Source organism: Nicotiana attenuata, unplaced genomic scaffold, assembly GCF_001879085.1.
Source record: "Nicotiana attenuata strain UT unplaced genomic scaffold, NIATTr2, whole genome shotgun sequence".
Lineage (NCBI taxonomy): Eukaryota > Viridiplantae > Streptophyta > Magnoliopsida > Solanales > Solanaceae > Nicotiana > Nicotiana attenuata.
The window spans coordinates 155,502-168,446 of NW_017672497.1; the positions used below are offsets into that span (position 1 = coordinate 155,502).

The following is a 12,945-nucleotide window of genomic DNA, read 5'->3' on the forward strand; positions in this document are numbered from 1 at the left end:
TCAGAAGTTTTTCTGTGCAGAACAGAAAACGCAAGAAAGGATGAAAAACAATAAGAAAAGAACAAAGAAATGGTGGGCATTGCCTAGACCGTAGAAGTCCCACGATATGCATCGACTATCACTGCTAATTACACTGAACCAAATTAAGAGCAGCTGATTAATTACGTGAAATTATTAATTCATGGTGCTACTTAGCATCCCAACTCTTCCCTCTTCATACCCAACTCTCAATAATTACACCTTTAATTATCGCTCTCAGCGACAAAGCCAGAGCCAGAGCCAAAACCAGAACCAGAGACGATGTGTTAAAATTCATAGTAAAGTTATCCGATGTGGGATAGCGGAGCCATCAGGGGAACCAGCACCATTAGGACAGAAGACAAAATACAATGATGGATTGTTTGAGAAGGCATTCATGACTCTTTTTGCAAGGAAAATGGAGAATTTTGCGGCTAAGTCAGCGAGTAAAAATGGTTCGCAGAAAGAGGAGAAGAAGAAGGGTTGGTTTGAATATGATTATGATAGTTTTGTACATGTATCGAGAAAAGTAATGCAAGGGAGGTCACGGTTGCAGCAGCAGCAAGTGGTTCGTGAGGTCCTCATGTCAATGCTTCCTCCTGGTGCTCCTGCTCAGGTACTAGCTAGCTACTGTAATTTCTTCCTCCATGTTTCACTACTAATATCACTCCGCCATTTACTTTTTGCTCAAACAGTGTATTTTAAAAAATTCGTTAATATATATATATATATATATAAATATTAAACTTAGAACTTAATTATTAGCACTTTAAGTTGTCGTTTTAAATCCAGAACTCATAATGTTGAGTTTCCAGCAATCCCAAAATCAGAGATTTAAATACGAGAAAGAAACAATCAAAATGGTAAATTCTGGTATTGGTAAATGCTAATTTATGAATAAGATTATTTATATCAATAGCAAAAGTGTCATGATATGATCTCTCTTTATTGAATATTTACTTTATTTATATGTGCTATTTGCATTTTCAAGAACAATTACTATTAAGGATAAAATAGGTACTGTAATATGTAATTTATTTTACCTTTAAATTTTAAAATGACAAATAATTTAAAATAACTATTTTACAAATCACGACTTTTAATTTGAAAAAAATAACTTGATTGTAACTTCTTAATATAGCTTTTAGATATTTTAAACTATTAATGATTATCACTTTTATAGTACTTTACGTATTTTTTTTAATATATAAATCTTATTTCAAAAAAATTCAAAAATTTATGTTCAAATTTACAATCAAAATTAAGAAAATTGACTCTGGAAATCCGAGCTCCGCCATAGGAATTGGGACAAAGGGAGTAACTTCTATAATGACAAAAAATGAATCTAGAAACTGTAAATGTTAAAGTGGGAATAAATCTGAAGTGTGAGAAGGAAAATATCAAATTTATGATGTTGAAAAACAAACAAATCTGTAAAGTTGAATCTTTCTAAGCTTTTGAAAACAGCATGTGATTTGTTCATATATATTTACAGTTCGAAAGGTTCACGAATCATGATGGACTAAAATGTATCCTTAATTGAATTAACTTAATTCATTTAATTTGTTGCAGTTTAGGAAATTGTTTCCACCTACGAAATGGGCAGCAGAATTCAATGCCGCAATTACTGTGCCTTTCTTCTTCTGGTTAGTTGGTCCTTCTGAGGTACATTAATCAAACCACTCTCACATATAAATTCCAATTTTAGTAACTACCTATAGATCAGTCGGGATGTTAAATGGGCGGGTTTGAGCTAATTTTGGGCGGGTTAAAATAGGATGAGTCAATAAATGACCCACCCAAAAGTTATTTACTTGGGCTGAAATGAGTGGGGTCAAGATGGGAAAAAATTTGAGTCATATCCTGACCCGTCCAACAATTACCAAGCTTTAATTAATATTCCCTCTGTTTCATATTAGATGAGGTACTTTCCTTTTTGGTCTGTTCCAAAACAAATGACACATTTCTAAATTGGAAATAATTCAATTTTAAACTCTTTCATTTTACCCATTTACCCTTAATGAGAAGCTTTTATAGCCACACAAATGTCATGGCCCTACAAACTTCTTACCCCTTAAACTTTTAAGATCAGAAGTTTCAAAAGTCTTATTCTTTTTTCTTAAACTCCGTGCCGAGTCAAACTATCTCATTTAATATGAAACGGAGGGAGTATGAGTTATTTTCTTATGAATTGTTTAATTACCAAATAAGACTTTTTTCTTTTATTATTGTCATATATAACATATCAATATTGCTAATAGATTAATTTGGATTAAAAATCAGCCAAACTTTAGATAGACTGAGATGGGATGGTTCAAGATGTGCTGAGTTCAGCAAAGAGCGGGTTAATAAACAGCCCAACCTTAGGCAGGTTGGACGAATTGAATAGGTTTGGGCTCAAATTGATATCCCTAAGATCAGTTTATAATCTCTACAACAAACTACTCTTAGTTAACAAGCATCACTGTATTTTGAAAAAAAAGAAAGTTCTATAATTACTAGCTTAGCGTTAATAACTTCAATTTTTATCAACAGGTTGTGGAAGTGGAGGTTGGTGGGGTGAAGCAGAAAAGTGGGGTTCACATTAAAAAGTGCAGGTAAAATTTCGTGATTTTACTATTATCGTATTATTTTATGAATTTACTATTATAATTGGTAAATTCAAGTACTTTAGTGTGACAAAAGAATATTTGGTTTTATGTCAAAGGTATTTGGAGAACAGTGGATGTGTAGGAATGTGTGTGAACATGTGCAAAATACCAACACAAGATTTCTTCACAAACGAATTTGGACTTCCATTAACAATGAATCCAAGTTCGTGCCCAGCAACCTTATTTTTCGACACGAAGTATAAATAACACTACTCTATATAATATTTGTTGTTCAATAATGCAGATTTTGAAGACATGAGTTGTGAAATGGTGTATGGACAAGTACCACCGCCATTTGAAGAAGATCCAGTGGCCAAGCAACCTTGTTTAGCTGATATATGTAAGTCTTCCAAACTTAATTCCTTCGTTTGGGATAGAAAGATATGCCAAATTACTAACAAATAATAAGTTGCTTTTATCTACACAGGTACCATTGCAAATCCCAGCTCAAGTTTCTGTCCGAAACTCCAAGCCTAATTAGGTGAAGATGAGCGTATTCAATGAGCATGACGGACCAAGTTTAGTATAGTACATATCTTTTGCATTCTAGTACACAATTTACACCCATAAAAGAGTATATATATGTTACTCCATACAAATGTAAGTGAAAAAAGTTATTGGAATGTGGAATCCATAATCATAGGGACGAGCGATGTGAATTCTCTATGTTTTGATGAACGATTTTTACGATATGCTTCCTTAAAATACAAAAATTAAATATATTCTTAGTTTCTAGTTAAGTGCAAAGTGCTATATCAGTTCGACTAACCTACCTACATCAGTAGTACATTACAGGAATGAGGGGTTGTTTGATCACTGTCCAGCCATTATAAGTTGGGACACGGGAAGCCAACCGAAGAATAAAATATTCAGGTACTTCAATATATGGAGCTTGGCCTCAGACTTCAAGGAGACATTAAAGGCAGGATGGAGGACTGATAGGAAGGGCACAAAAATGTATGAACTAGTGGGAAAACTACACAAAATCAAAAATACTTTGCAAGAGCTGAACAAAGATAGATTTAGTGAGGTTGAGAGGAAGGCAGATGAGGCAATGTAGAAACTCCAAAAATGCCAGGAAAGAATGCAAAGGGATCCATGTAACATTCAACTGATAGAAGAAGAAGGTATCTTGTCCCAAGAATGCAAAACATGGAATAATGCAAAAGAGCAGTTTTTGAGGCAAAAATGCAAAATACAGTGGCTGATTCAAGGAGACATGAACACAAAATTTTTCCATAGTATGATGAAGGCAAGAAGGAACTCCAATAGAATATTCTCTATTGAACTGCAGATCGACAACACACAAATGATCTAGAGGGGTAGCTAAGGCATTGATAACCTTCTATGAAGGCCTATTGGGAACCAATCAAAGGGATAAGGAGCATGTGTGTAGCTGTTTGGTAAGACAGGGGCCTACTATTTCTGCTATGCATAGAACAAAACTAAAAGAGCAATTTACTGAGAATGAAGTAAAAGAAGATTATGAGCTATTGCCGGAGACAAGGCACCGGGACCAGATGGCTTTGGTAGTCAGTTCTTTAAAGATGGATCAGAAATTGTAGGGAAGGATGTGGTGGATGCTCTGTTAGAATTCTCTAGGAATAGGAAAATGCTTAAAGCATGGAATAACGCAGTAATTACATTGATACTAAAAAGTGCACATGCATCCAGTGTAGGGGATTACAGGCCTATAGCATGCTGTAATAGAATATACAAGATCATATCAAAGATGCTTTGTCACAGGCTCAGAATAGTCCTCCCTGATCTAATATCGAGCAATCAAAGTGTATTTGTAACTGGTAGATGTATAGTGCAGAACATTCTCATCTGTCAAGATATAGAAAGACTATATAACAGGAAAGCCACAACCAAGAGTTGCTTGATTAAAATTGATTTCAAGAAAGCATATGATACAATAGAATGTGGATTTATGGAGGAAATGCTATATGCTATGAACTTCCATGGAAAGTTCATTAAATGGGTGATGAACTGCATAACTACAACACAGAATAACATTGCTTTGGATGGGGGTTTGTATGGAAATATTCAAGGTAAACGTGGATTGAGGCAGGAGGATCCAATATCACCACTTCTTTTTGTCATATGCATGCAATACTTCTCCAGAATAATGAAGAGGGTAGCAAGTATGCCAAGATTTGAGTATCATACAAAATGAAAAGGGCTGAGGCTGAATCACTTTTTTTTTGCTGATGATGTTCTGCTATTTTGCAAAGGAACATACCAGTCAGTCCTGCTAATGCTTAGAGGACTTCAGTCATTCTCAAGGGCTTCAGGACTCTGCACAAATACAGGAAAGTCTAATATCTTCAGTGCCAATATGGAGCAGCAAAGCCTGATAGATCTGTGTGACATAACAGGCTACCGGAAGGGGACTTTACCATTAAAGTATTTGGGTGTTTCAATTTCAACTAAAAAGCTAAATGGCATAGACTGTGAGATGTTGGTAAATAGGATGACAACAAGAATTAAAACATGGGGATTAAGGCACCTATCATATGAAGGCTGAGTGCAGCTTATCAACTCAGTACTGATGCATTTTCTCACATATTGGGGTTTCATTTTCCTCTTACCTAAAACAGTGATGAAACAGATTACAGCAATTTGCAGAAATTTTCTATGGGATGGGAAGAAGGTAAGCAATAAAGCACCACTGATAGCATGGGACTTGGTATGTAGACCAAAGAAAATAGGAGGCTTGGGAATCACAAATGGGGTGATATGGAATGAGGCTGCAATAGCCAAGTATATTGCTTGAAAGACAGATGATCTATGAGTAAAATGGATAGACCACATATACTGAAAAGGGTAGTTCTTGGTGGAAATATAAACTTCGTAATGATTGTTGCTGGTATTGGAGGAAAATATGCTCGACAAGTTTGCACAGGGGTATGTTGACCAAGGTTGGCTAGGAAGAAACAACAGATATAACATTAAAAGTGGCTACCTCTGGAGACTAGGAAACATGAAAAGTTTGCTTCGGAGTAGATGGGTATGGAACAAAGGAAATGTCCCTAAACACAGTTTTATATGCTGGCTGGCTTGACATGAGAGACTGCTAACAAGAGTGAGATTGTAGAAAATGAGGATAATCCAAGATACAAAATGTACAATATGTGACAATGCACCTGAGACGATAGAACATCTGTTCTTTGAATGCTGGTTCTCAAAAGCTTGTATACTGGCAATGACAAAATGGTTGAATATTGAAATACCAAATACCATATTACAAGGTATATGGAGAAGGCTAACAAGAGGGGCCAAAGGAGAAAGTTGCAGAACATACGTAAAGTCAGTAATAGCAGCACTGGTATATGCTATATGGAAGGCACGAAATAAAGCATTATGGTATCTCCTAGTCTTAGGACAATACGTACGCAAATTCAGAAGGAAAGCAAGCTAATGAATGATAGAATAGGCAGTAAGAAATGAAGCAGAAGGGATGGGGAGTGGATAGAAGATCTGTATAGACAAAGGTCATAGCACAAAAGAATACATAGGCCAATTTTGCGACTATGGAAAGATTATAGGTAGCAATACCTAGCTTTCATAGTCTGTATAGATTTAAAGTGTATACCTCATATAGTTGTTATTGGGATGATTAATAATATTGTTTTCTTCAACAAAAAAGAAGTTGCTCGGACTCTTCACTTTCGGTGTTGCACCTGTATATCGACACGACGTGGATGTGTGATCTGTATCGGATCTAGTCAACCGATTTTGGGTACTTTGACCAAAATCGATGGAGAAATTCGGGACATATACAATGATTTTTGAAATCAAAACAAAATTAGAGTGAAATTGAAGAAAATGAAATACCTTGTATATAGAAATTTCTATGTCTGTCCTTTTCCTTTTATCTCCTTTTCGGATTCTCCTCTTGATCAATACTTTTTCCTTCTAAAAAAATCTTGTAAGTTTTCCACATAACATCTTATAATTTAAATATAATTTTATAATTCTATTTTTAGATTATTGAATTATTTTTAGCCAAATCATGCACCCGTATACGTGCCTGATCCGCACCCCAATCTTAAAATTTACATCATGAAAGATTCGATCTCTAAATCCGCACTAGTATTGAACACCTGCATTTGAGTCCGAGCAACTTAGCCTATAAGAGCATGTCATCAAGGACAATAAAAATGTTTTAAATTGTTTTATATAAATATGTCTCAATTTTTGGGTTCAAGAAAGAAAGAAATCAATAAAAGGATTTGACACTATGGTACATATGTGACAGTAATTTTTTTTTTTTTACATGACTAACAAGTATGTAAGAAAATCTTATTCGACAATAATTACTATGATTAGAACTTTATAATCACTGAAATAAGGAGGGAAATCCTACTTGTGATGCTAGGATTCATCTCTAGGCCATGAGATTCGAACGGGTAACACAACTGGAAAAATATAAATAATTTTTGCCTCATACATCCAACTAACTAAACTAAACATAACCGCATTGCCCATTTCTGGAAATTCATTCAGATTTGATCTCTTTTCCTTTTATAGCATCTCCTATTTCCTTAAAGAGTAATTCCATTTCTCAAATCAGAAGGAGAAGTACATTGTGTCTCTTCTCTTTCTTAACGTACACTGCACACAAAAACCAATATGTAAATCACAAGAAAATTAAAAGACCATTTAATTTGCTTATCCTCCATTTGCAATTACATCATGTTGCGTCCAATTTCTGTTCTCTTGTTTCTCTTTATTGCATCATTTTATCCATGTTCTTTAGCTGAAATCAGATACTCTGATGTTCGTTCTGAGGATCATCCAATTATACCATTCGATGAATTCGGATTCACACATAGGGGCAGATTAGAACTCAATGTCTCAAAAATTTCACTTGGTGTCCCAAACAGTCCTGCAAATCTTGATCTATCCAAAGTTGGTTTCTTTCTTTGTACACGTGATACGTGGATGCATGTTCTTGAACAAATTGAGGATGCCGAAATCACGTGTGCCCTCCAATCTGATATTGTTAAGGTTGTCTACACCTTTGACAAACTACGTGACAACTCCTCTTTCGACACACTTTTTGTCGAAACGGATGCTGATCAGTACTCTCTTGTGTTTGCTAATTGCTGTCCTCAACTCAAAGTTACTATGTCCGTTCGATCAGCTATGTATAATCTCGATGCCAAATCAGGCAACCGCGATTATCTCTCTGCTGGCAAGGCGATTTTACCTAGGATTTATTTCTTATTTTCGCTTGTTTATTTCTCCTTGGCGATCTTTTGGATTTTCGTGTTGTATAAGAAGCGACTTACCATTCACGCGATCCATTTCTTCATGCTCGCGGTGATTTTATTAAAAGCGTCGAATTTGTTATGTGAAGCAGAGGACAAATCTTATATCAAACGAACGGGTAGTGCTCATGGATGGGATGTTTTGTTCTATATTTTTAGTTTCTTGAAAGGGATCATGTTGTTTACGTTGATCGTGTTGATTGGGACGGGTTGGTCATTTCTCAAACCTTATTTACAGGACAAGGAGAAGAAGGTTTTGATGATTGTGATACCACTTCAAGTTGTAGCAAACATAGCTCAAGTTGTGATAGATGAAAATGGACCTTATGGTGAAGAATGGGTGACATGGAAACAGGTTTTCTTGCTCGTTGATGTGATCTGTTGTTGCGCGGTTCTTTTCCCTATAGTTTGGTCAATTAAGAATTTACGCGAGGCTGCAAAATCTGATGGAAAAGCTGCTGTGAATTTGATGAAATTGACACTTTTTAGACAGTACTACGTCGTGGTTATATGTTATATTTATTTTACAAGGGTTGTGGTTTACGCCTTAGAAACAATTACATCGTATAGGTACCTTTGGACTAGTGTAGTGGCAGGGGAAATCGCAACTCTGGCTTTTTATCTGTTTACTGGATATAAATTCAAGCCTGAGGTACACAATCCATATTTTGTTATTGATGACGAAGAGGAAGAGGCCGCGGCTGAGGCATTAAAGGACGACGAGTTTGAATTGTGAGCAAACCCTAGAGAATTGAGGATCTCATGATCAGCTTTGAAATGGTTGAAGTGATGGTGAGAATTGAAGTGCAAATCTTGTAGATCAGTTTTATTTTGAAGCTTTGTTTAACTTATGTGTTGTCAATTTTTCTATGTATTTGTACTTGAGCATGTCATATAATTTCTTGGACTAGCATCTTGTCTTGTAAAGAACAATTGCTCTGTCAATTTTTGCATGTTTTTCAGTTTAATCATTGTTGACAATGGATAGGGTGATATGCTATTGGACTACTTTTGTAGCATTTACATATCTCGTAAGTACAATCAAATTATTTTTCACTGAAGGAGTCATCTTTAAGAATATGACTTTACAATGATAGGATGGACCAGAACAGAAATATAAATTCGTTTCAAAAGATATATGAGGGCGGCGAAAATAGATCCTATGGACTTGAATCAGTGCATAATTAGTATGGGCAGAGATTGGAGAGTCATCCACTAAATGGACAATGTTGTAACTCGTGAAATGACCTCCTTACAAGCAAGAACAACTAGGCATGCTTCATTGGTACTTTGTGAATTGAGGGACAAACTGATTGTAAAAACTACAAACCCCGCTCTGCACGGCTACTTGGAATTTGCACGGCCACCCGAAAACTAGCCGTGCTGCTATATATATATATATATATATATATATATATAGCCACTTGGAATCTACCCGTACTCAGTACGATACTTTAACCTATTCATGCTTTGCACATGGACTTGGGACCTATAGAGCATGGCCACTTGGAACCTACCCTTGCTCAACATGGTTACCTGAAATTTGAAATCTATCCGTGCTTAGCATAACCACTTGGAATTTGCTTTTGCTCAGCACTTGGGACCTATCCCATGCTTAGAAAAGCTGCTACTTGGAACCTACCCGTGCTTAGCATGATCACTTTGAACTTATCTGTGCTCAACACGACAACTTGAAATCGCCCCATGCTCAGTGTAGACACTTGGAATCTATCGGTGCTCAACATGGCACTTAGAACCTACCCGTGCTCAGCATGACAGTTGGAACCTAACCGTGCTCTACACCATACTTGAAAACTACCCATGCTATGCACAGTCACTTCGAACATATACGTGCTTTTTACGACCACTTAGAATCTACCCGTGGTCAGCATGACTATTTCGAGCCTACCCGTGCTCAGCACGACCACATGTAAACTATCCATTCTCAGCACGATAACTTGGCACTTACCTTCCTCAGTAGTTGGAACCCACCATGTACTTAGCACAACTACATGGAGCCTACCCATGCTCTTCACGACCACTTGAAATTTATACGTGTTCAGCACGATTACTTGGAACTTATTCGTGCTCTGCACGACCATTTGGAGCCTACCCATGCTCAGTACGACCACTTGGAACCTACCATGCTCAGCAAGGCTACTTAGAACCTACTCGTGCTCAGCACGACCACTTGGAACCTCCCCGTGCTTAACACGACCACTTGAACCCTATCTGTGCTCAGTAAGCCCACTTGCACTACTAGAAATCCGCTAAAAACCGATCAAAAGTTTCCGACCAACTTTGGTCGGTCAAAAAAGCGACCAAAACCGTCCGGCTTGGACGGAAACTGGAAAAAAATATTTTATATTTTTTTAAAAAATAAATACCGACCAAAGTTAATCAGTAAATGTCACGACCCGGATTTTCCACTGTTGGAATCGTGATGGCGCCTAACTCTTAGAATGCTAGGCAAGAACAGATACAGTTCTATCACACCAATCACTAACCAAAACAGTAATTAATAGTAATTTAAGCTTAACCAATAAGAAGTACGGAAATTCTATAACAGTTTAAAACACTATTACAAGACTACCCAAAGATCTTGTGTCACAATCCACGAACTTCTAAGAGTTTCTACAAATACTGGTTTAAATAAAATACATCAGGTCTCGAAATGAAGGAAAACAGGATAAACTAAGATAGAGGGAAGGAGACTCCAGGGTCTGCGAACGCTGGTAGATCTACCTTGGGTCTCCTGATGGACTGAAGGCAGCAACCCAACTCTAATCAACGAGGTCCGGAATCGAAATCTGCACAGAAAGTGCAGAGTGCAGTATCAGTACAACAGACCCCATGTACTGGTAAGTGCCGAGCCTAACCTCCGCGAAGTAGTGACGAGGCTAGGACATGACAAATAACATGAACCTTTGCAGTTAAATAATATACGAGGAAATAACAATAACGGAAGTCTAACAGAAAATAATGGGAAGGGGAAAACATGCTGAGGGGATTGCAAAAATAAGAATCACAACAGTAGAGAATTTAAACAGCTAGTACACCTTGAACCAGTAACAACAAGTAAATACAGTAACGGAAAAATGCACAGCATCACCCTTCGTGCTTTTACTCTCAACCTCACCATATAAATCAGATAAGAATGGCACGGTATCACCCTTCGTGCTTTTACTCTCGTCCTTACCATAAGAAATAATAGAAACGACACGGCATTGCCCTTCGTGCATTAACTCTCTCATAACATGGCACGGCATCACCCTTCGTGCATTATCAATATCAGAATACGGCGCGGCATCACCCTTCGTGCATTATCAATATCAGAATATGGCACGGCATAACCCTTCGTGCATTAACACTTACTCACAATATCTTGCACGGCATCACCCTTCATGCTTTACACTCAAATCACCCAAACAACAGAAACAATAACAACCCAACAAGGGAATCATCAATAACCAACCTCATTTCAACATTTAACTTCACAATATAAATCTCAACTTGAGTCAATACTCAACCAATATGCGATATCAGGAAAACATAATAAGACTTATTTAACATGAAGAATAACCAGTTTAAGCATGAACAATATGTACAAAGAAATACAACAGTCACAAGTACAAGACTCACTCCATGCTATGACCCCACAACAACGTATAGATACTTGTCACCTCACCTATACGTAGTACTCAACAACTAAACACGTAGCAAATAAGGCAACAATACCTAATCCCTCAAGCTAAGGTTAGCCTCAACACTTACCTTGATTCCACGGTCGAACTCAAGCCTCAAATACCGCTTTTCCCTTAGTTTTCACTTCCAATCCGCTCGTATCTAATCATAATTAGCTTAATAATATCAATTATTGCTTAATAAATTATTTTCGATACATAATTACAAGTTTACCAACAATTCCCCAAAAAAGTCAAAAACCGACCCCGGGCTCGCTTGGTCAAAATACGAGGTTCGGACCAAAACCCGTTCACCCATTCACCCACGAGACCAAATATGTAATTAGTTTTGCAATCCGACCCCAATTCGATCCAACCCCAAATCGAGGTCTAAATGTCCAAATTTGCAAAATCCCCAATTCTTCCTAAAATCCCTAATTCTACTATCAAAGAACAAGGTTTAGGGCTAAAAATCTAATGGGTGTTGATGGAAATTGAAGGAAATGAGTTGAAGAACATAAACCTATGAATTGGTGTTGAAATGCCTCTTCAAAATCGCTCCTAGGTCGAGTTTTTATGAAAGAGTTGTGAGTTTTTGAAAGAATCCCGATTCGGGTTCTTATTATAAAAGAGTGGACAGGCCTTCATCGCGTCCGCGATGGACCTGTCGCGTTCGCGGTGAATTGTGGACAAAAGGGCCTTCGCGTACGCGATGAGCTGCTCGCGTTCGCGATGGTCGGTCCCCCTGACCATCGCGTTCGCCATCTTGGGACCACGTTCGCGAAGAGCAACTTGATGATTTTCCTAGCCCACCTCCATTACACTACGCGTTCGCGTAAGGTCGGTCGCGTTCGCGAAGGGCTAACCCCTCAATACTCCGCGTTCACGACCCAGGCCCCGCGTTCGCGTAGAAGAAACCCCTCCCCAGCGCAGCTTGCACTTCGCGTCCGCGAGAGCTGCTTCGCGAACGCGAAGCACAAAGTATCAGACATACTAGAAACAACAACACAACAGATTTTCCTAAGTTCAAAACATCCCGTAGCCTATCCGAAACTCACCCGAGCCCTCGGGGCTCCAAACCAAACATGCACACAAGTCTAAAAACATCATGCGGACTTGCTCGTGCGATCAAATTGCCAAAATAACATCTAAAACTACGGATTTAACACCAAAACGCATGAAATCCTTAAGAATCCTTGAAATTCCTATTTTCACAACCGGACATCCGAATCACGTCAAATCAGTCCCGTTTCTCATGAAATTTCATAGATAAGGTATAAATATTATAACGGACCTGTACCGGGCTCCAGAACC

General features: G+C 37.6%; 3 protein-coding genes across 4 annotated transcripts; all 3 read left to right on the plus strand.

Moving 5' to 3' along the window:
- Positions 1-17: 17 nt before the first annotated feature.
- On the plus strand, positions 18-3,389 carry LOC109213435 (beta-carotene isomerase D27, chloroplastic). 2 transcript variants are annotated; one of them, XM_019377232.1, is made up of 6 exons: positions 19-634; positions 1,591-1,683; positions 2,554-2,615; positions 2,726-2,832; positions 2,914-3,009; positions 3,097-3,389. In XM_019377232.1, the coding sequence occupies exons 1-6, from the start codon at positions 182-184 to the stop codon at positions 3,144-3,146; spliced, it is 861 nt and encodes a 286-aa protein (XP_019232777.1). In that variant the 5' UTR covers positions 19-181; the 3' UTR covers positions 3,147-3,389. The 2 variants fall into 2 exon arrangements, with proteins under 2 accessions (XP_019232778.1, XP_019232777.1); XM_019377233.1 differs by lacking the exon at positions 1,591-1,683 and having other exon boundaries at positions 18-634.
- Positions 3,390-4,281: 892 nt separating this feature from the next.
- On the plus strand, positions 4,282-5,448 carry LOC109213430. The gene is made up of 3 exons (XM_019377228.1): positions 4,282-4,816; positions 4,907-5,136; positions 5,284-5,448. The coding sequence occupies exons 1-3, from the start codon at positions 4,282-4,284 to the stop codon at positions 5,446-5,448; spliced, it is 930 nt and encodes a 309-aa protein (XP_019232773.1).
- Positions 5,449-7,143: 1,695 nt separating this feature from the next.
- LOC109213434 (protein GPR107-like) lies at positions 7,144-8,967 on the plus strand. Its single transcript, XM_019377231.1, has one exon. The coding sequence runs from the start codon at positions 7,371-7,373 to the stop codon at positions 8,682-8,684; it is 1,314 nt and encodes a 437-aa protein (XP_019232776.1). The 5' UTR covers positions 7,144-7,370; the 3' UTR covers positions 8,685-8,967.
- Positions 8,968-12,945: the final 3,978 nt, after the last annotated feature.